Source organism: Dasypus novemcinctus, chromosome 3, assembly GCF_030445035.2.
Source record: "Dasypus novemcinctus isolate mDasNov1 chromosome 3, mDasNov1.1.hap2, whole genome shotgun sequence".
In the NCBI taxonomy this organism is placed as follows: Eukaryota; Metazoa; Chordata; class Mammalia; order Cingulata; family Dasypodidae; genus Dasypus; species Dasypus novemcinctus.
Genome location: NC_080675.1, coordinates 137738984 through 137764101, shown reverse-complemented (window position 1 = coordinate 137764101; position 25118 = coordinate 137738984). Strand labels below are relative to the sequence as shown.

General features: G+C 36.5%; 1 protein-coding gene across 3 annotated transcripts in view; it reads right to left on the bottom strand.

Moving 5' to 3' along the window:
• Positions 1 to 25118, bottom strand: part of USP3 (ubiquitin specific peptidase 3) — a 119559-nt gene that overhangs the window by 56920 nt on the left and 37521 nt on the right. For 2 of the 3 annotated variants that reach the window (XM_004466678.4, XM_071214232.1), the window contains exons 2-3: positions 19486 to 19546; positions 15564 to 15695 (exon numbers count right to left, since the gene is read on the bottom strand). In XM_004466678.4, coding sequence (XP_004466735.1) covers positions 15564 to 15695; positions 19486 to 19546 — 193 coding nt within the window. Of the gene's footprint in view, positions 1 to 15563; positions 15696 to 18288; positions 18400 to 19485; positions 19547 to 25118 lie in introns of those variants that run through there. The other variant, XM_071214233.1, reaches the window with a different exon arrangement.

Genomic DNA, 25118 nt, shown 5'->3' with positions numbered 1-25118 from the left:
ACCAAATAAACACAGAGAACAGACAATGGGGGGTGAGGGGAAGGGGGAAGGGGAGAGAAATAAATAAAAAATAAATCTTAAAAAAAAAAGACATTGAAGAGAGCAGATGGGGGGAGAATAAATAAATAAATCTTTAAATAAAAAAAAGAAGACTGAGCAAGCTCAAAGAAGAATTTGAAATTCTGAACAGAAAAGTAACAGAGCTCATGGGAATGAAAGACACTATAGGTGAAAGCAGGCACTTGGCTCACTGTGCGGGCACTCAACTCACCGCATGAACACTGGCTTGCCATGCAGATACACTTTCTCTTTCTTTTTTTTTTTTACCAGGAGGGCCCAGGTATTGAGCCTGGGTTCTCTCATATGGTAGGCGGAAGCCCTACCACTTGAGCCACATCCACTTCCCCTAACTTGTCTTTTTATATACTATTTCCTCATCTAAGTTTTATAATATGTTGCATAATATGATTTCTTAATATTTTTTCTCTTTAATACTCAGTTAACTTAAATTCTCTTAAATAGTACTTTTTTTCCTACTAAATTCAGAAATGAACCTTTCCCAGGACTTGCTCAACAGGCAGCCTGCAGATAGTTAGAGCAGTGTAAGAAATAATTAAGTCAAAGTAACCTGGGGTAAAGCATTACCTACTTTGAACAATACAATAGAGCACCTAGAGGAGGAGGAAGTCTATTTCACAGGAAGCAAAGGGAACACTTGAATTCCTGAAAACAGAGTATTCCTAAAGCTGTAAGAAAGCACAATACCAGGACAAGAACCCAGGCTCAGAAAAGAGAGAGGATCCTGTACGTCATATTGGTCTGAGGCCAGTCTTCTTGATAGGAGGGCTAAACTCTGAAGGAGAGCACCAGCCAATACAAAGCAACTTTGCAAAGACTATTAGAGATGTTTTTGCTTTGGTTTATTTGTTTTTGATAGCTCCTGGCACTCAAAAAATCTTCTGTCCTTTCACTAGCTGAATACAAAATTAAGGAGCAGACAGTACAAGGAAATAACTCCCAGAGTTAACACTTTAAAACATTAAAATGTACAGTGTGAGGGAAGCGGACTTGGCCCAGTGGTTAGGGCATCCGTCTACCACATGGGAAGTCCATAGTTCAAACCCCGGGCCTCCTTGACCCATGTGGAGCTGGTCCATGTGCAGTGCTGATGCACACAAGGAGTGCCGTGCCACAAAGGGGTGCCCCCGCATAGGGGAGTCTCACATGCAAGGAGTGCGCCCCGTAAGGAGAGGCACCCAGTGCAAAAGAAAGTTCAGCCTGCCCAGGAATGGCACCACACACAAGGAGAGCTGACACAACAAGATGACGCAACAAAAAGAAACACAGATTCCTGTGCCGCTGACAACAACAGAAGCAGACAAAGAAGACGACGACGCAGCAAATAGACACAGAGAACAGACAACGGGGGGGGTGGGGTGAGGAGAGAGAAACAAATAAATAAATAAATCCTAAAAAAATAAAATAAAATAAAATGTACAGTGTGCAAGAGAAGATTAAACATGATTAAAGAAACAGGAACTATGGCTCATCCAAAGGAACATGATAAAAATCCAGTAAAGATCAATGATGAAGACCAGACTTTAGATGTTCCAGACAAAGACAATAAAAAAATGATCCTGGAGATAAAGGAAAACACAGAGAAATAACTAAATGATTTCAGGAAAATAATGAATGAACAATATGAGAATCTCAATAAACAGAAATTTTAAGAAGGAACCAAAGAGAAATACTGGAGCTGAAGACCACAAAAACTGAAATGAAAAATTCCCTAGAGGGCTTCAAGAGAAAGTTGGAACTGGAGGAAAGAATTAGTGAATTCAAAGACATGACAAGTTAAATGACTCAGGATGAGGAGCAGCAAGAAAAAATTTTTTTTTAAAACAAAGACAGCCAAGAGACCTGTAGGACAGCATCAAGCAAACCAATATATGCATTATGGAGGTCCCAGAAAGAGAACAAAGAAAGGGGCAGAGAGAATATTCAAAGAGATGATGGCAGAAAACTTTCCAAATTTAATGGAAGACACATTCAAGCAGCCCAATGAATTCCAAACATGATACACTTAAAGGGAATCATATATATAGTACTCTGTTAAATGCCAGGACAAGTAGAGAGTCCTGAAAACCACAAGAGAAAAAGCAAACATGTTATGTACAAGTTAAGTTCCAATAAAATTAAATGCTGATTTCTCATCAGAAACCATGGAGGCAAAAAGACAGTGGGATGAAATATTTAAAGTGCTGAAAGTAAACAATTGCCAAACAAGAATTTTGTACCCAGTGAGACTGTCTTTCAATGAAAAGTAGATTATATTCCCAAGAGATAGATTATATTCTCCTATAAGCAATGCTAGAGAGAGTTCTTCAGACTGAAGCAACAGGACACTAGAAAGTGGATCAAAACAGAAAAAAGAACTTTGGTAAAAGAAACCATATGGGTAATTATGAAAGCCAGTACTACTATATTGTATCTTTTGGTATATAACAACACTTTTTCCCTCTTACAGGTTCTAAAATGCAAATACATACAAAGTAATAATAAATCTATGGTTTTGAACACACAATGCATAGAGGTATAATTTGTAGTAAGTACCAAAAAAGGTGGGGAGACTAAGGACTTTGGGAACAGTGTATGTGTAAACTAGTGAGGTTATGTTGGTATCAAATCAAATGTGATTGCTATAGATTTAGAATGTTAAATTTTAGCCCCATGGTAACCACAAAAAAAATATATGAAAAAATATACAGAAAAAAAATAAGGCATTCAAAAATAAAAAATATCAAATAAATTTGAAAGCAGGCATTAACAGAAGAACTGAAGAACAAAAAGGTATTAAGACTTACAAAGACCAAATAGCAAAATGGCAGAAGAGAGTCCTGTTTATCAGTATTTACTTTAAATATAAATGGATTAAACTCTCCAGTCAAAAGGCAAATATTAGGAGTATGGATAAAAAAGCTTGACCCTCCACATGCTGTTCACAAAAGGCTCACCTTAAATCAAAAACACAAATAAGTTTAAAGGGATAGGATGGAAAAATAATATACCATGTAAATACTAAACAAGAGAGAGCTGGGGTTAGCTATTCTAATATCAGATAAAATACACTTTAAGACAAAAACTGTTAGGAGGGACAAAGGAGGTCACTATATACTAAGAAAAGGGGCTAATTCAACCAGAAGACATGACAATTATAAATATATATATGCACCTAATGGCAGAGTCTAAAGTATATGAAGCAGGGAAGCAGACATGGCTCAAATGATAAGAGCATCCACCTACCATATGGAGGGTCCAGGGTTCAATACCCAGGGCCTCCTGACCCATGTGGTGAACTGGCTCACACACAATGCTGCCACATGCATGGAGTGCTGTACCACGCAGGGGCACCCCCACATAGGGGTGCCCCACGTGCAAGGAGTGTGCCCTGCAAGAAGAGTTGTCCCACGTGAAAAAAGCGCAGCCCGCCCAGGAGTGGCACCACACACATGGAGAGCTGATGCAGCAAGATGACACAACAAAAAAAAGAGATGCAGTTTCCGGTGCCACCTTACAATGCAAGCAGATGCAAAAAACATACAGCGAATGGACACAGAGAGCAGACAACAGTGGGGAAAGGGGAGAGAAATAAATAAAATAAATTTCAAAAATAAAATAAAGTATATGAAACAAACATTGACATTTGAAGGGAGAAATAGATGGTTCTACATTAACAGTAGGAGACATCAATGCACCACTTCCAATAGACAGAAGATCAATAAGGAAATAGAAGACTTGGACACTACCATAATTAGATTCTGTCCAAAGTAAAAGTTTTGAAGATAAAATAAAATTGGGGGGGAGGGAAGGACTGCTTATACTTCTCTTTTCTTTTTTAAATTAAAGAACTTGTAGGTTTACAGAACAATTGTATAAAAAATACAGGATTCCCACATACTACGCTATCATTAGCACTTTGCATCAATAAAGCAGTTATACCTTTGATTCTGTTTCTCTTAACATATTTATTCCTAGGTATCATTTATAGTTCTGTATTCATGATGAAATTTTTGGGTCATTTCCGTTTTCAACTGAAAACGGAAATAAAGAAAAGCGATTAGATTTTGTGTATTTATCACATATCTTTTTCACCCTTCTGAACTCTTACAATTCTAGTTGTTTTCTACTAAAGTTTACTGTGTTTTCTAGGCATCCTATCATATAATTTGGTAGCAGAAATAGTTTTTCTTCTCTTTCAATATTTATACCAATTATTTCAGTCTGTCTTATTGCAATGGTAAGACCTGCCAAAACAATGTTTAATAATAGTGACAATTGTGTAAATGGTGATAGGAAGTATTCCTGTCTTATTTTTTGTCTTTAGCATTTCATAATTTAGTGTATGATTTTTGCTGTCATTTTGTAAACCAGCATACTTTAATAATATTGGAAATTATTAGCTTTTTAAAAAATCAGAAATAGCTATTCATAAATGTATTTTTGATAATAGTATAATAATCTGGCATTTCATTTAACAATGAATATGTTAACATATTTCAGGTGAAATTAATCCTAGTTGGTAAGTATATAATTTTCTTTTTGATACATATTACTAGATTAGATTTAAGTATCAATTTTTTTACAACTATTTTAATCAGTGAAATTGGCTTACTTTCTTCTGGGAATTTCTATCAGATTTTTGTCTTCAGGTTTTTTAAAGTTTCATAACATTAATGTGCTCAACATTAAATTTTGAGATTGCACTGTCCAATACAGTAACCATTAGCCACAAGTTGCTATTTAAATATTAATTAAAATAAAATAAAACATTCTGTTTCTCCTACAGAATTGGACAGCACAAATATAGAGCATATCCATTATCACAAGTAGTTCTGTTGGACAACACTATTAAAACTGCTACTTTGAAACAAATAGGCCAATTTATTCTTCATATGTATGATGTCTGGATGTAGAATACTAAAAAATAGAACACAAAGAATGGTTTAAGAAAAGCTGTATTCATATGGGAGGTCCGCGGTTCAAACCCCGGGCCTCCTTGACCCGTGTGGAGCTGGCCATGCGCAGTGCTGATGCGCGCAAGGCGTGCTGTGCCACGCAAAGGGTGTCCCCCGCGTGGGGGAGCCCCACGCGCAAGGAGTGCGCCCGTGAGGAGAGCCGCCCAGCGTGAAAAGAAAGAGCAGCCTGTCCAGGAATGGCGCCGCCCACACTTCCCGTGCCGCTGACGACAACAGAAGCGGACAAAGAAACAAGACGCAGCAAATAGACACCAAGAACAGACAACCAGGGGAGGGGGGGAATTAAATAAATAAATACATCTTTAAAAAAAAAAAAAAAAAAAAAAAAAGAAAAGCTGTATTAAATCATGAAGGAAATGTTTCTTATGTGCTTTTTGTGAGCAATTTATGCCAAAAATCATATTAAAACAAAATACTTTTGTTGCCTTCTCTAGATATTTCTATTCAAGAACCCAGAAGTAAGGCTGAGTTCAGTCTTTCTGTCTCCTGATTTCTAAGCATCTCATGCTTAGAAACTTCCCATTTTCTCTCTGAAAAACCATGATTTCCCTCTGGTAGTTTCCTCATGAATGGTACCACATTCACTCAAAAGCCCAATATAAGGAATCATCCTTGGCTTCTTATCTTCCCCTCTTAATTCTCACGAAATCATAAGTCTCTTGATTTCAACTTACAACAGTTACCTCTGAGGAAGAGAAAAAGAGTTTGGGGAGTGAGATAGAATTACTATTTAATAAACAGCCTCTTATACTTTTTTTTTTTTACCATGTGTAGCAGTTTGATATGTTATGAATTCCAAAAATAGATATGGGATTATGTTTGTAATCTGATCTGTACCTAGGCATGATTGAGGTATGATTAGTAAGGGGTGGGGACTCACAGATAAAAGGCATGGTGAAGGAAGAGGTGAGGGTTTCTGATGTTGGAGTTTTGATATTGGAGTTTGATGCTGGAGCCCAGGGGAAAGAGACAGAGCCGTTCGCCTGATAGTCTACAGCTGACCTTGTGGAGAGAGGCAAAACCTAGAGAGCCTCACAGTCTACAGCTGACCTTGTGGAGGAAACAGAGGAGCTGAGCCCAGAGGAACCCAGGAAGCCTGAACCCTCACAGACTGCAGCAGCCATCTTGCTCCAACATGTGAAAATAGACTTTGGTGAGGGAAGTAACTTATGCTTTATGGCCTGGTAAATGTAAGCTCCTACCCCATATAAATACCCTTTATAACACCCAGCAGATTTCTGGTATTTTGCATCAGTACCCATTTGGCTGACTAATATACCGTGTACATGTAGAATTTTTCCAATTAAAAATAAATGCTTCATAATTACTAGAAAGAACTTTCTAAAATACTAATCTACCAATCCCTTTAAAAAGCTGTCAGTGACTATCAACCATCTACAGCTGTGGTTTTCAACCACAAACAAAAAATCATATATTTTAAAGTATATCTAAAATATCTTTACTCTGACTGAAATATAGAAGCATTCAGTTTATATAAACTAGAATGAATTCAATATTATCCTTATAGTATCAGTCCCACTTTCATTACAACAATATGTCCTGAGAGGATGAGCTGACTAATGGGGAGCAAGCCAAGACACCTGTTAAACTTTAGTATAGTATTTTATGTTTGTGAGTGGCTGGCCCACAGAATAATCCCTAAAATTCTTAGAAGGAACACACAGTCCTTCATAATCTGACCCCTGCCTATATTACAGGGAGCATCTAATAGAATATACTTCAGAACCAAGACATAACTCACTCTCTCTAAAGAGGAGTTGGTTCTAAATCTCTGGCATCTCCTTCCACTTTATCTCCAGAACTTTTGACAGCTTGCCTTTACCATTATTCCTCTTCTCTGCTTAATTTACACATACACCTTAATTTCTGCTTTTACTTTAAAAGCCTATAATCCAGAAGGCAATAAAAAAGCATGTTTAAAACAGTATCACAATATCAGATTAAGTTATTAAGAAATGAGTTTTGGTAACTGTAATGCTTTGTAAAAATTTCCCGGTACTGTGAGAAACTTTTGTTCCTTGAGATGTGAAAGGATTCATATACGAAGCAATCTGAGTTCGCGGCATGAGAAGCAAGAATTAACTATTGACCACTCTCTCCATTTCTTCCATTGTCATTTGGTCTATAAGTTTTCTGGCTGAAAAAATTCTGACAATTTATATTTCTAAGAAAGTTATTCATTTCATACAGATTTCCATATATTTACAGTGAAAAATTATGCTAAATTAGTTTTAATTTCTTTCATATTCTTTCATATTTATGATTATTTCTCCTTATTTCAAAATTTTATTATATATTTGTCTTCTTTCTCTTTTTTTTTTTTTTTTTTCTTTTTTTATTAGGTTAGTAACAGGTTTATTTTGTTGAAGCCATTCTTTGGGTTATCTATCAATGTTACCACTTTACCAGTTTGTTTTCTTTTTATTAAATATCTGTTCAAGCTTTATTAGTTCCTTTGGTTCTGCTTTCTTTGTTTCTTTTACTCTTTTGTTCTAACTTCTTGAGCTGAATGTCTGGTTTATGTTCAGGTGCCCAATGGAACCTTTAAAACAACTCATTATTTATTAAATCTTCAAAGGAAAGTATCCATAAAATCCCCCGAAGCAAAAATAGTATAGGCCATATACAATAAAATTGGAATTTAATAACAAAAGTAGAAACTGTAACAAACTTAACCACTTTGAAAAAATACAGTCCCAATTTCTGAATCAGAAAAAATAAAAATTAAACTGCAGAATGTCTATGATGAAATAATAAAAACAATACAGATCCCTAAAGTTGCACTAACGAGGAAAATTCTTAGCCTTAAACTCCATTACTAAACAATAAAAAGCTGAAAACAAAAGGAGAGTGTTCTAAATCAAGGCATTATTACCTATATTAACCCCAGAGGAGGGAAAAACAGATAGAAAACAAGTGTAAAAGAAATGATAGTTCTGTACAAGGTGGTCTTTCACTTCACTCTTAGGCCACTTCACTACAGCAGGAATGGATAATTAGAATAAAATGAGACTAAGCCACAATGAGGGAAGCAGATTTGGCCCAATGCATAGGGTGTCCACCTACCACACGGGAGGTCCAAGGTTCAAACTCAGGTCGTCCTGGACCATGTGGTGAGCTGGCCCATGTGCAGTGTTGATGCGCACAAGGAGTGCTGTGCCACAAAGGGGTGTCCCGCGTAGGGAAGCCCCATGCGCAAGGAGTGTGTCTCATAAGGAGAGCCGCCCCACACAAAAAGAGGTGCAGCCTGCCTAGGAGTGGCGCCGCACATACAGAGAGCTGATGCGGCAAGATGACGCAACAAGGGACGCGGACTTGGCTCAATGGATACGGTGTCCGCCTACCATATGGGAGGTCCATGGTTCAAACCCAGGACCTCCTTGACCTGTGTGGAGCTGGCCCGTGCATGGTGCTGATGCGCGCAAGGAGTGCCATGCCATGCAGCGGTGTCCGCCTCGTAGGGGAGCCTTAGGCGCAAGGAGTGCACCCTGGAAGGAGAGCCACCCAGAGTGAAAGAAAGTCCAGCCTGCCAAGGAGTGGCGCCGCAAACATGGAGAGCTGATGCAGCAAGATGACACAACAAAAAAAAGAAGAGACAGATTCCCAGGCCGCTGACAATGCAAGCGGACACAGAAGAACACATAGTGAGTGGACACAGAGAGCCGACAATGGGGACGGGGGGGCTGGAAATAAATAAGAAATAAATATTTTAAAAATAATAAAAAATTTTTAAAGTCACAATGAGGTATTTAGAATGGTATTTATTTTTATGAAGCTTTAGTGTTCATTTAAAGCTTTATTTTAAGCATATCTAATTTCAAATATACATACAAAAATGTTCCCTAAAAGCCAAATAGATAAATATGATTTTTAAGTTCTCTCTACCACTATTTTTCTTCCATCCAAAGAATAGAAAATTAAAAGATTTATACACGTGACTGTGTACATTTTCATATTATACAATTGGCCTAGTATTTTACTTTTCCCTAGCACAGTATGAATTATGTTATAAACTAACGTAGCTTAAGAGTATTTTAAGATCACCTTACACAGTCTTTTTTTTTCCTTATTTATTTTTTTAATATTACATTAAAAAAATATGAGGTCCCCATATACCCCCCACCCCCCTCACCCCACTCCTCCCCCCATAACAACAATCTCCTCCATCATCATGAGACATTCATTGCATTTGGTGAATACATCTCTGAGCACTGCTGCACCTCATGGTCAATGGTCCACATCATAGACCACACACTGCCACAGTCCACCCAGTGCGCCATGGGAGGACATACAATGTCCAGTAACTATCCCTGCAGCGCCACCCAGGACAACTCCAAGTCCCGAATGCCCCCACATCTCATCTCTTCCTCCACTCCCCCAGCAGCCACCATGGCCACTTTCTCCACACCAATGCCACATTTTCTTCGATTACTAATCACAATAGGTCATGAATAGAATATCAGTAAGTCATAGTCTCTTAATACCAAAAGATCCATTTTTAATTTCTCACCCAAATGTTTCTACCTCATTAAGTATATCATACCCAAAAGAGAAAAAAAACTGTTTCTGGAACTTTAAAATTCTAAGCTTTTTTCATTCATATTGTCAGTGCTTTTAAAGCTACGCAAGTATGGGAAACGGACTTGGCCCAGTGGTTAGGGCGTCTGTCTACCACATGGGAGGTCTGCGGTTCAAACCCCGGGCCTCCTTGACCTGTGTGGAGCTGGCCCATGCACAGTGCTGATGCGCGCCAGGAGTGCCCTGCCACGCAGGGGTGTCCCCGCGTAGGGGAGCCCCACGCGCAAGGAGTGCACCCGGAAGGAAAGCCACCCAGCGCGAAAGAAAGTGCAGCCTGCCCAGGAATGGCGCCACCCACACTTCCTGTGCCGCTGACGACAACAGAAGCGGACACAGAAACAAGACGCAGCAAAGAGACACAGAGAACAGACAACCAGGGGAGGGGGGGGATTAAATAAATAAATAAATCTTTAAAAAAAAAAAAAAGCTACCCAAGTAATAAGGTTCCATTTCACATTTTTGAAGAACTAAGAAAATATTCCCAAACCAAACTATTAATCATCTGAAAATGAATAACTGTTACACAATTAACCTGATTTTTTATGCAACAGTAAAAAAAAAATCCACTTTCCTTCACAAGTCCTGTAATCTACTGGCTACAAAGTTATCTTTATATAATTTGTGTGTTTTTTTTTAATATAAATTGTGTTTTAATGCTAACACAGAAGTTCTTTCATGCAAAACTACTCAAGAAGAGGTCAGTGGCAGATCCTCCATTAGATTTTAACTTCCTTTTCATTCACTTCTATAACACTTTGATCCCAAGAGGCAAATTTGACCTCCAGTTTATTATGAATGATGGATGCAGATACTGAAAAGAAAGACGCTAATACTGTAGTTACTTCATCTATTTCTGATCAGGAAAAATTAAAACCCAAAAGAACTCTTAAAAAGCAAGCTTATTTTAAAATTCCCTTTTGTTAAATTCTGATATATTGCCATTAAATAAACTAATTACAGAAAATTAGAATACCTGCTGAGAAAGCCCACGTCTTTTGTTAAAAGCAGACAAAAACCAGCATTTTAGGGAAGAGCCTTTTATGTTTTCATACCACTTCTGTTAGAAAGTTTCTTTTTAAACTTCAGAATACTATTTTTAAATAAATAGTCTCCCTGTTCTCTGATTTTTTTTTTAAGATTTATTTTTTTATTTCTTTCCCCTCCCCCTCCCCACCCCTCGTTGTCTGTTCTCTGTGTCCACTGACTGTGTGCTCTTCTGAGTCCGCTTGTATTCTCAGCGGCACTGGGAATCTGTGTTTCTTTTTGTTGCGTCATCTTGCTGCATCAGCTCTCCATGTGTGCATGCATCACTCCTGGGCAGGCTGCGCTTTTTTCCCGCTGGGCGGCTTTCCTTGTGGGGCGCATACCTTGCTCGTGGGGTTCCCCTATGCAAGACACCCCTACGTAGCACGGCACTCCTTGTGCACCTCAGCATTGCACACTGGCCAGCTCACCACACGGATCAGGAGGCCCTGGGTTGGAACAGTGGACCTTCCATGTGGTAGGCGGATGCTCTATCAGTTGAGCCATATATGCTTCCCTCTGATATTTTTTTTATAGCACTGAAAATTTTTGTCCAAATAGTTTATAAGGATAGTCAACAAAAGATTTTTATTTATTTTTAATAACAACTCCTTTGAAAATGATTTGGTATCAATTTAAACCCACAAAAAGAACTTTATTATTAGTTTTAATTAAAACTGTTATTTATTACAAGTATTTAATATCTGAAAATGCAAGTACTTTTACCAGACAAAATGAATTGGTTCATATTTCATAATATTTCTTTGTTTGAAGGGATACATTAAAATATTACCTTCCACGGGAAGCGGACTTGGCCCAATGGATAGGGCGTCCGCCTACCACATGGGAGGTCCGCGGTTCAAATCCCGGGCCTCCTTGACCCTTGTGGAGCTGGCCCATGTGCAGTGCTGAGGCGCACAAGGAGTGCTGTGCCACACAGGGGTGTCCCCCGCAGAGGGGAGCCCCACGTGCAAGGAGTGCGCCCCGTAAGGAGAGCCACCCAGCACGAAAGAAAGTTCAGCCTGCCCAAGAGTGGAACTGCACACACGGAGAGCTGATACAACAAAAAGAAACACAGATTCCCAGTGCCGCTGATAAGGATAGAAGCGGTCACCGAAGAACACACAGCAAAATGGACACAGAGAGCAGAATTGGGGCAGGGGGGAGAGAATAAATAAATAAATCTTTAAAAAATAAAATAAAATAAAATATTACCTTCCAGGAAAGAAAAAAATTCTAGTGATTTAGTTTTAATATTCCTTATATACTTTTGCATTCTCAGAAATTCAGCTGTTGTTGACAGGATCAAAGTTGTCTAGACTGTCAGAAGTCAGAAATTTATTTGTTCAGTACTTTAAATCTATTAATGCCAAATGTCTATCTACATAAAAAATCAAATAAAAGTTTTTAATTTAATCTTTGTTTCTTTTCAATCACAATAATGCATACCAAGGAAGCGGATGTGGCTCAAGCAGCTAGGTGCCCACCTACCACATGGGAGGTCCCGGGTTCAGTTCCCGGTGTCTCCTAGAAGATAGTGACTGACGCGACAGGCTGCTACAGCGAGCTGATGCAACAAGATGATACAGCAAGATGACATAATGAAAGACACAGCGAGAGAACACAATGAGAGATACAACAAGCAGGGAGTAAAGGTGGCTAAAGTGATTGGGTGCCTCCCTCCCACATGGGAGGTCCCAGTGACTCCTAAAAAGATTTAGTTCCCAGTCACGCCTAAAAAGATGAACAGGGAGCAGACAGCGCAAACAACAAGGGGTGGAGAAATAATAACTAAAAATAAATCTTTTTAAAACTGAAGCATTTAAAAATAACAATAATAATAATCATGCATACCATACACAATTCCATTTATATTGGTTGGGGGAGGAAGGCTGAGGTGGATGGGAAGGAAATACTACTTAACCATCAATAAACTAAAAACTAGCCCTTATGTGAAAATCTCAGAGATTTTCATTTTTATTGAAACCTTCATTTACCTCTAGCTTGATCACTGATTCTGCTTGGTTATCTGTACTTATTCTGGATGCTCTGTTTATATCAGAACTGAGGGGAGTTGCTCTGCAAGTGTCCCTCTTGGAAGGGAAATAAATGCCATGATTTAGGTCTTCTTCATGAAAAATGTTCCTTGGCTTTTCAGACTTCCAAGATGATCAGAAGACACAATATTATGGATTCGGTGTAACCTTCCCCATTTTCAGAAGATAGTTAACAAAATTCAGTCTTTCAAACATATACTGCCTACTCTGCACAAGACACTAACTATTACGGAAGATTCAAAGATTTGAGGTATGGTTTCCTGCAACCTCCAAGGGCATTTAAAAATAAATGATATGCAGCAAGAAATTACAAGTTTCCCAAAAACTATGAGTTCAGGAGAAATTACATCAGCTTCAATTGGAGTTGGGCATGATTATGATCAGTGATAACTTTATGAAGGATATTCAAAGGCAGGATAGAGCAGGGACTCTTGACAGGGAAAATAAAAGACAGAAAAACTCTTAAGTCCCAGAATATGTTACAACCTCTCTAGAGCACAGAGCAGACTGGGAAATGGGTTTTGCATTAGCTGAAGTTAGAATATTTTGACTATGACCATAATAATTAATAATCAAATAGGTTAAACCCAATAAACCAATATTTTGTCTCTGGAGCAAATCATTCAGTCTAACCACAGGAAGTTCATGTACAAGGAAAATTTAGAACTTAAATGAAATTACTAAAGTGCATGGGAAAATAAGACACATATACATACATATGCACAAACCATACAGAAAGAGGAAATCCCTTTTAGGTCTCTGAATTATAGTGAGGTGTGGAAAAACTGTTTAAACTACAGCTTCTCCAGTTGGCAATTATCACAGATTCCTTTTAGGCTATCAACATAATGTTACAAGGGTGGTTCCCTGGTGTTTTGTTCTAAAACTCACAATGAGCAAGTAATATGCCCAGCTGCAGCTCCTTTCCTGCATTTCAGAAGCTCTTGATATGTGCACACTTGCAGCTCTGTATGGCTTCACACAAAAGACTGGCAACTGGCCAAGAAGGCTCTGCCATGATTGTCTACATATCCTAAGGTATAAGAGCTGCCATTTAATTCCAATTCAGCCATGAAACAACGTGTACTTTAGGAAAATATACCAATATAAAAGAAATTGAATTCCAATTTCTATTTAATAAAATATTACCTTAAAATGCAACATATAGATATTAAAGTATATAATCTATATATTTAAATAACCCTGTGATTTTAATTCCACACCACTAAGATAATTCTTAAAATTTCCTCATACTCTTGCCAATAGTAAGAAAACCCACTGCAAACTTTTTATAGCACAGAGATTTAATTTATTTCCACATTTCCCCATTAAGCAAAACATGCACTGCTAACTGAAAATCAAGAAGAGTGAGTGTTCTCAACATCTGGTACACACAGGTTGACATGGCCTACCAATGATTGTGAGATACTTCAAGAATGATCTTAATCTGTGTTGTTCAAAGCAGATATACTTATGAGCACACAGAAGCACATGGTTCTGTAAATTAGGTAACCACGCCATTTTAATATATTAGTTTCCTGAAGAAAGGGGAAAAACTAATGAAAATACTTCAACATCCTGGCTAATGCTTGACTTTTGTAGGAAAGAAATATTTCACAACATGAAATAATAAACTGAACACTAGTTCTTATGTGAAAATCTTGGGAGGATTTTCATTTTGACAGAAATCTTCATTTACCAGGTTTCTCTTACAGACTTTGATACCTTCTTCCACACAGAAGAGCACTGAAATAGTGATCTCAATGACTAAACCTTAAGATGATGTATTCAATGGCCAAAATTTGATAATGTTACATCTGTAAAAATTTTTAAAGATTTGGAAACTACTGGCCTTTTCCCCCCTTCCTTTTGACGAGTACTTCTCTATAATACTATTAACAACTAAAGATGCAAAAAGATTTAGCCCACTTCATTAAAAAATAAAAAATGGTATCTAGACTTTAAATCACCATCCCTGTTCTTGAAAGGACTGCAGAGCAAGAAAAAAGTCCCCAAAAAGATCCTTTAAATGGATACCTTGTTTTATTTTTCCTTCAATGTCAATTTTCTTTTGAATTGAGTGTAAATTGATTAAAACAAACAATTATTCATCATAATTTACTATTCAAGGAAAGAAATGTGCTTCACGCTAAAATTAAAAATGCAAAATATATTGAGCTTTTGATCACACCAAATGGACACGGATTTTTAAACATCACCTGTAGCCTAAATAACCCAGTTCTAAGTAATCACAAGAATAGATATCTACTTTATTTTCATTTCTGTTTTCTGAAAAAGAAAACAGCCTCTGATCTCCTTTTAATGAATGAGATGGTTTTTTAAAAATTGGAAGACTATACACACAATTCTTGACATTTACCTCTAGATTAATAGGAGAATAAGAATGGAAGTAAACTGTGCTGAGAGATGGGAGACTGTCAAAATAATTTTTAAAATAAAAGTTAAAATTTTGAAACTTACACGACAATATGTTAACTGGGAGGTAGGAACATAGGTTTTATCGTATTATTCTTCAATTTAAAAAATAAGAAAGAAAAGGTATTATAATGAACATCAAAGAAATAGGTATTTTTCATTTATCTGAAGCATACTAGATGGACAAAGAGCAGAAGTGGGAGAGAAGATGCTAGAAGTTAAAAAGGAACAATGCCATAAAATCTGACTGAATAAAAACAGGCATTCCTGATGGCTCCAGTCACCTGTGACTCCTAAAAGGACTGAAAGGTGGGCTTATGGCTTTGAAACTGGAGGGGAGCAGTGAGGAAAACAAGAGAAAGTTTGTATGCATACAATAAGGAATATCGTTTCCAAAAAAATATTAACTTACCAGTATGTACTGTAGCTACTGCAATCCATACACACTGTATGCTGAGCTTTATCTTGCTTTTCTGGTTTCTTATGGTTAATTAAGGGTATCTGTGCCTCTTCATAATGTTTTTTTGCATGGCCATTCACATACCTTACAAAAATCAAATGAAAATGTATTTTAATCCAAATATTGCTTTGAAAGTTTAAGTATTAGGATATAAAATCAGATGTTAATAAAATCAGAATACAGAAGAATAGTCCCAATGATATACTAAGATGAATACTTAAAATATGCTCCTTTTTTGCAATCAACTATTAAAGTCAACTCTTAATTATATACAAGATTAAGGTCAGGTAAGGAAAGGCATTATCTTTGCAAAATCAGTTTTAATACCATTGTTATTAGCATTTTTAAATTCTTTTGCTAATGCTTTTGCTATAGCTCTTTTCTTTTCTTTTCTTTTCTTTTCTTTTCTAAGCTTTTCCTCGGACCCTTAACCCCCAACTCAGGCTGTTATCAAAGACAAGCTTTGTAAACTCATGTACTCTACCACTTCCCAAAGGGCCACAAGCTCTGCTCAGGTTGCTGCTGAAGATAAAACATGGGAGTCAGACATGGAAATAGGTAACCTTCCATTTCTTTCTCATCAGCATGGCTTCAGCTCTTTTATCTGAATGTCAGAATAATCAACTCTACTAATACTGAAACAGATTTGTATAGAAATAATGAAAAAAAAATACAAACCATTTTAAGCTAATATAAGTTATTATTTTTCTACATGGGCAAAGATAATCCAGGATTGACTATATTCATAAAAATTTTGTAACACTTTCTAACTCAGACTTATTAAATCATTGTATTACAACAAGCAAAATGAAATCAAAATAAGAGTCCATATGCACATGGTATACAGTCAAATTCATCTATACCTTCACCTAAATGCTGCACAATGTTGCAACTACTACTGTCAAGACCCTTATAAAGTAAAAGCTTACCAGTTCCTAGAAATAAGCCAATTTATAGAAGGCAAGACCTACCTGAAAACTGAATAGTTAAAACAAATGCTGGTTAAATGAAACCAAGTAATAAGCTCAAAGACTTCAGATGTCATTTTCTTCATCAATTATACCAGTAGCAACACTTACCTTGGAGAAAGTAGGATACCTGTAGTAAGTAGGAAGGATCTATTTCAAGCCCAGTGTCTATACCCCAGGAAAGCTGGAAGCATTAAAGGCACTACTAACCTTGCCTCAGAATTTAATCATGTTCTTTTTCCATTATATATATCGTAGTAAATATAACCAATGTTTGGGTGTACATGGACCCTCTGTCCACAATAGTACACTAAAATGAATTTTAAAATAAAATAATGGTTAAGAGTAAAAGAACGCTCAAAAGACTAGACTGCCTGGGTTCAAAAGTAGCTTTGTCACATCCTGGCCATGTGAGCTTGATTGACTTATTTAACCTTTCTATGCTTCTGTTTCCTCATTTGTAAAATGCAGATACCAGTACCTGTATCTCATGGGTTACTAGGTACTTAAATTAAATAATCCATGGCACACAATAAATAAATAATAGCAATTTTTATTAGTTTATCCTTTATATGCTAAACTATTATTATTCAGAATCCAAACAATATAACTGCTTAGACAGTGGCCATATTAAGCACATATTTCAAGTGTTAACATGTTGCTGCATAAATCAGGAAACACTCAATATTCAATTAAAAAGGTAAACTCCAAGGCATTATATAGGCTTAATTTCTAATGAACTCAATTTTGTATACTTATACATATTTACAGTACTGTACCATGAAAAACAATAGTACTGTTTTTGGTGAGGAGTACCTTCAGAATCAAAGAAAACACAATACTAAGCAATAACAACAACCAAGGGCAATTATCACTTGCTAATCTCTGAAAGCTGATCATCTGTATATAATTGATTTAACTACAACAATGTAGTTTCCAAAGGCACTAAATGTTTAAATGGTTACTGTATATATCAGTGATAAAGTAAGAAGTGTGATTACTACTGACATTAAGATTAGCAATGATTTGACTAATACCAAATATATCAGTCACAAATTAACAGTTTTCTACAAGCTAGCTAACTTAAAAATAAGTATTTCCCACATCTGGTTTTAGATTTTAACTAGACATTTTGATATACAGCACAAGAAGAAATAATATACTATAAGAAGTCACAGATTTCTAACAACAATCCCAAAATTTCAAAAAATAACTTAAAGGGTAAGGTGTCATGATAACCAATACAATATGTAACAAATATATTATTGATAAACTAGGTTTCTTTATTGAAAGAATATTTGAGTTAAGACTTTTCTGCAGAAAGTGGTCTCAAGTTACAGAAAAAACCAGAATGCTTGGAATACTTGGCAATCACTTGAGCTTACATGATACAAGAAATTTAGCCAATCAACTCTGTAAACTAGAGACCCAAATTCAAGCTATTGTCATTATGTCTAATCTATTTACCACATTTTTCTGAAACTATGCAGAATTTCTAAATTTAAGATTGCCTGCAATTAGAAACAGCCCACTTGTAGAGTCTTGAAATTTTTCAATTTATTTTTCCAAAACCTTAGAAATTCTCTCCAGTTTTTGAGAATCTGTCAGGTCTTTTCACTGGCAAATGACCTTCAAGATTTAGGCTGTAGAGCACTATGAGACAAATAGAAAACAGAACTATATAAATTGTATTGCATTTTAATTCTCACCTCTCAAAATCTAGGAGAGGAATCTGTCTCTTCAAGTGTAGAATTTAAGTGCTTCTACTTTTCTTCTTTAAAAAAAAAATGTTATCTGTACAAAGTATTTTCAGGTTCCCCAAATCCTAGAGATTTCAAAACCACAACAGCCACAATTAAGATATGCAATTAAACATTTTCCAAAAGTACTCTTTAAGTGTACATGGAAAAAAATATTCAATTCCAGGACTAAAAATACAAAAAATAAAAAGTTAACTGAAAAAGATGCTTTCTTCATGCAATGAGGGTTTAAAAATAACAATGGAGAAACTGTCCAGATAAATATTTTTATGAATTTCAGCCCCTGTGACTTAGTATGATTTCCCATCCCCCTGTTAATAAGCTGTTAACTTCTAAAGTGGATTTTCTCAGCTTAAGGACCCACAGAAATGAATGTGCTGCTATCAAGCTAAAAGAATACAAAGGCTGATATTCATCTGAGTTTTTGTTAGACAAAAAAGGCTACTAAAGTATTTAAGTAACATCATTTTGGAGCCAAGAACTGGGAGGAATTGCTGGGGCTTGAACTGAGGAGAGCGGGGGTTTAAGCCAATTGGAAGCAAATATTTTTAATGGAACAATAAAACATTTGGTACATCTTAGACAGGATTTAATAATGACCTCCATAGTGAGATCATTTTCAAGGGAATTCCTTTATTTGTACATATTTTAGTGTTTTTATGTTTGTTTTCAGAAGAATGACATACTTGGGTTTGCTTCAAAATAAGCCAAAAAAGATGGGATTAGTGGTAAGGTGCTAACAGGTGAAATAAAACTGGCCATGTGTTGGTAACTGTTGAAGCTGAGTGATCACAGCAAGGGGGGTTTCAATCATACTCTTTCTCTACTTCTGTATATGCCTAAAGTTTTCCCTAATAAAAATCTTTTAAAACTATCATAAGCGTTTATTTCAAGATTTCAAAGTCTCCTTATTTCATTTTTAGATTATCTTGGCCATTAAACTAACTCTTCTATCAATATGAAGGGTTTTTCCCCCAGATTTTACCCAGCTTTGTCGCAGAACAGAGGGAAAGGGAAGCCCCACAGAGAATTCTGCACTATGATTAAGGAATGGTACTAAATAAATCCAATACTACTGACATAAAGCTTAAAAGCAAATTCTTAAAAAACAAGTAGGAGAGTGAGTTATATAAGTATGTCACCTACCTTCCACAGTGGACACTTGAACAAGTCAAACAGACCCAGGGGCTTTTGTTGGACCGGCACACTAATAAAAAGAAAAATACACAATATACCAATTGTATCATTTTAATTCCCAATTTCCCCTAATCTGTATTATCATGTCCTGTGATTAAGTTATAAATATCATGACTGTTTAAATGCACTGAAATCACAAATCCCTGCTTTTTGAGAGCAATTATACAAAATGGCTGCCTAATTAAAGCTATAGTGAAAAGAATTTAAATGCATTGCCCAGAATGGCTGCTGATTTTAATTGACTGGACTCAAATAGTTTAACTACAAGTTAAACACATAAACTTTTTTTCTCCTTTATTACTTATTTCCTTTACCCCAGTCTCCAACAAGTTAACAAGTTAGTAGGAAAATTCACTATAAATTAAAACTTTCCAAGTTTATTTAGTAAGAGATATAACCTAGGGATAAAATCAGGAAGACTAAGTCTAATTTTCTCAATCCCAAATTAATGTCTCAATTGCATAAAATACAGTTCTAAATATGACAAGTGCACATAATTAGTGCTGAAGGTGTAACTGGAACATTAATTATCTTAGTTTAAGTATTACAGGGATAGAGCAGGCAAGGAATATGGGAACTTCTAAAATATTGATGAGAATTTTACTGGTTCACTCATTCAATGAAAAAAATAAAATAAGGAGGGACATAAAAATTCCTGGAAAGCTTTTTCAAAACATACGTTCTACCCATCAGAGCTATGTAACTTGGATGGGAATACGACAAAGAACATCTGTATTTTGAGAAAAGCAGCTTCCCAGGTGACTCCCTAATATAAACCCTTGATAACCAGAAGGTGGCCTTCTAGGGGCATGGGAGGGGCACCACAACACAACCATACCCTCAGGCACAGTAGGTACTCAATAAATGTGTAGAAAGAAAGTTCCCATTTTTTAGCATAGGATGTCAAGCTCTTCCAAGGTCTGGGAGATCTCCTATATCTCTCTTGCCTTACACATCACAACAGACCCTTCTCTGTGTTAAGAAAAAGTGAATGAAACTGGAAATAAGGTGAAAGGAAAACTGTAAGTCCTTTCAATATACAAGGAAACAGGTCCTTCCAAAGATATTTAATTATAATACCATTATTTGACCTGCTATTTACTATTGATTAAGACCCAAAATCTGTGAAGTTACAGATAAACTTGTAGATTTTTATTTAGTAGAGATAATTTCTATCTAGAGATGTGAAAGGTTATGGTTTTACTGCCCTATAGGACATTAACCAATTTTTACATCTAGTCTAGCAAATTTTATTCCAGCATTCTTTCTTTGGTGTCTATATACACTCAGTTCCTCAAGTGCTCTTGGAACCAGCTTTACCATCCTCACTGAGTTAAATAAATATTTAACATATGCTCATTCTATATTTGTACGAGTCATCTTTTCAAACTTTTTGAAAATAATATTTTGACACCTCCTCTATGCACTTCACTCAGTAGAGAGCTCTGAATGAAAATAGGTATGACATACCTCTAATCCACTATAATAAAAATTCTTGGGATGATATCTGTATGGTTAACCAGTTGACTGCACAACCTACATGTTATTATCCTATAAAGAATATTTTCAGCTGCAGAATAAAGTGTTCCTAAAAGGAAAAGGTATTTTCCCTTCCAAAGGAAAAAAAATGTGTCCCAACTATTACATTTTATTACATATGTGACAAAAAGAATGAAACTTGTGAATCATCACAAAGAAAAAATAATCAGTTTCAAAAAAAGGCTTTATTTAGCATTCTCTCTCTAAATAACATTAACTACATCAAATTGAAAACCAAATTCTTTGGACTAGCTTTCCTGGAAAAATACGTGCCTACAAATATACTAATGATCCACGAAAAATTCTGGTCAACTGTGGTAGGCTGAATTACGTACCCCAGAAAAACATGTTCTTAATCTTAATCTATTCCCGTGAGTGTGAACCCATGGTAAATAGGACCTTTGGAAGATGTGAATCAGGATGGGTCTTAATCCAATTACCGGAGGCCTTCTAGAGAAGGTCCTAAGGAGAAAGCCACCAAGAAGTAGAAGGTGGGAGTCAATGGAACCAAGAAGAGAGAGGAAAAATGCCACCATGTGCATTGCCAAGTAACAGAAAAGTCCAGGACGCAAGGACTGCTGGTAGCTAGCCTCAGAACATCACAGTCTTTAGGGCGAAAACATCACCCTGCTAACGCCTCTATTTTGGACTTCTCCCAGCCTCAAAACTACAAGCCAATAAATTACCATGGTTTAAGCCAATATATTTTGTCGTATCTGTGATTGCAGCTAGGAAACTAAGACACGAACCTAAACCAACAAAATGTTTATAAGCAATGGTTAGATTCCCAGGCCTATCCTTTTAACATATACCATAGTTAAATTTGCTCTTCAACCTAAATCCATTCATGGGTGAGAAGCAGATATAAGGTGCTATCACATGGAAGAAGGGAGTTCACTCAACAGTAGGAGCCATTTTATAAAACAACCTCCACATCCTCACTTCCTTACTAAATACATAAACTCATTAAAAAGTGTGAAGAAACACCAAAATGATTAACCTTCAAACCTTGTGACAAGAGAAACATTAAAATTCTGTAAATTGGGGGTGGGAAAGGGTACAGATGCAGCAAAGGTACATTTTTCCAATTATTCAAGAATATCAGCTTAATCCCTTCCTTTGTGACCATAAAGATTTTAACAAAATTTTGTATTTCTTAGGCTGGTCTGGCAATTTTTAGGAGTAGAGATGTGTACAATTTAAATATTTCTTTAGCTAAAAGTAAACCTAAGTTGGTTTCAAGAGAGAATAAAGCTATTGAATGTTCAGATTACCTAGGTTTAAATTCTGAGTCTACCTTAGTTGTATAATCTTGGGAAAATTACTTCAACCCTCTGTATCTGATTCATAAGGTTATTGTCAAGACTGGACATAAAATGGTCATTTTACATAAAATGCTCATTTAGTACCTGCTACATCATATATGCACAAAAAATACGAGCTTCTGCAATGACTATATTTCTCTCCTGGACGTCTTCTCAGGTTCTTTCCAATACTAAAAGGTATGATTCTCTGAAGTCTTATAGGGTAAGACTTTTGAAGAGACAAACCGTGAACGAACATGAACCCATTTTCACTTTAAAAGGAAATGTTCCATCACCTTACAAGTCCCTACCATTTCTGGACTAGTAAAACAGAGTGAAGAAGAAGGGGAAGGGGGGGGATAAAGGATAAGATGGGGAGAACGAGGGAAGGGAGGAGAAGGAAGAGAAGGAAGGAAAGGAAAAGAAGAATGGAACAGGTACCCATTGACAAAACAAAATCCCACACAATTTACATATATTTTTTAAAAGTTCTCATTATACAAACCATCAAGTTCTATGAAATATATTTAACACTGTCCAGGCATTCAAATATGTTATGAATATGCATGAATCTGGAACGAGATCTGTTACACATAACTCTTCCAACAAAATTTCCCTCTCCCATTTCGGTAGTATTAGCACAATGCTGTTAGAGAACGGTCTCTATGCAGAGGTGAATTCATATGGTAGAATGTCAAGATGGGATTCTATTTAAACAGTTAAAATACTTCTATGAAATGTCCTGAGGACGCAACTTTAAATCCTTTCTAGAAGAAAGGGGAGGTTAATTCTTTCTGGAAGAGAGGGGGTTAAGTAAATTAGTTAAGCAAATGTAAAAAGGCAAGTTAAAAATGCCTGGAGTATGTTTCTTTACACAGATGAAGGCATCTTAATTTTCAATAATAATTTCAAAACTTTCCTAGAGAGAGGAAAGAAAAGTTTTTGCCTAGATCACTGGTGCAAAATTATCTTCTGAAATCCCATGAAGCTTTGGTGTTAATATTTTTCTGAAACCTTGTGCAATTTTCTTCCTTCTCATTCTCAGACACTGTTTCAGCGTTTTTGTCCCTTCCTGAGATCTCACCAAAGATACTGTAAAACTAGAAGCTAAATCTACGGAGGAGAACATACAGGACAGAAGGGGGAAGAAAGGGTGAAAAACCCATAAACTATAAGCAATTGCTTTGTTTTGCTTATTCCCATATCATAATCATCTTTGCCCAGAAAAAAATAAAGTCCAAACCCTCTAAGAAATATACACAATAGATTCAACATCTTAGAAGATGGAGGAAGTAAAGATGAATTTGTTCCCTAATACAGCTCCCTAAAAGTAAATCATATCAAAATATTTATAACGCTGAACTCAGTAATATCACTAAAGGATATCCAATTGGACAGTGGATCCATCTAATCATATCTTATTCATTCCTGCATGTCAGTGCTTAGACAAGTGACATACACATAGTCAAACATCAGCGGAAAGAAATGAATTGATAAAAATAAGAGACGGTTTCTAACATGAGAGACTGCAATGCTCCTTCAGATTTGCATTCTTTGGTGGATATGTTACACCTCAATTTTTAAAAATAGGCTGAGTCTAAATGTATGGTATTGAAGAATAATCCAGATATATGAGGGGAAGAAAGGGAAGGGGAAGTGAAAAATTGTCTAGTAATGTCTATCAGCAAGGGTTGAAACCCACTGGCCCACGCGGCAGATAAAATAGCTAAGATGGACTTTACTAGGTGCTTTTCCAAGTATTTTATATTATTTCATTTAGTCATTACAACAACTAAAAGTACTACTGTCATCACTCCTGTTCACATGGAAAAGTGAAGCTACTAAGTAATTCCTCTAAGGTCACAGAGCCAGGAACCAAGTGGTAGGCCCAGGATGCGAAGAGAGCACAGTGTCATATTGCTTGAAGGACTCTGCCTATCTGACCAGCACAGGACTTTATTCTGAATATGAATTCTTCAAGTGGTAAAATTTCCTTCAGGTTAGCCAAGGGCCTTCACCTTTCCTGGGCAGACTGAACTTTCTTTCGCGCTGGGCAGCTCTCCTTACAGGGCTCACTCTTTGCGAGTGGGGCGCCCCTGCGCGGGGACACCCCTGCGTGGCACAGGCACTCCTTGTACATTAGCACTGCGCGTGGGCCAGTTCCACACGGGTCAAGAAGGCCTGGGGTTTGAACTGCGAACCTCCCATGTGGTAGACGGACACCCTAACTACTAGGCCAAGTCCGCTTCCCCACCTTTCCTATATATTCTATATATATTTACATTAACTGCCCGGGTGGCCCTAAAGGCATTTGATTTTTTGACACAATTGGATCCAGTTTTGTATAAGTGCAAGTAAGTCACATGACAGATAGGCTTAAAAAAATGCCTATCAAACCGGTAACACTGGTTATTTTAGGCAGATATATGGGGAAGCCTATTGTGGGGAAAGGAAACCACTGGTTTATTTGTACACCCTTATAGTGTTTGGCTTATAACAACAAAAATATAATGTTCTTTCTTTCTTTCTTTTTAACAAATCAATTTTATTGATACATACTAATAAAGCATACAACTCATCCAAAGTGTATCATCAATGAATGTTATTTAGTATAATCACATAATTGTGCATTCATCACTTTAATCACCATTAAAGCATTTTCATTATTTCCATAATAATAATAATAAAAAACAGACAAATAAGAAAATTCTTCACCTCTCAATCTGTTTCCCCTGTTGA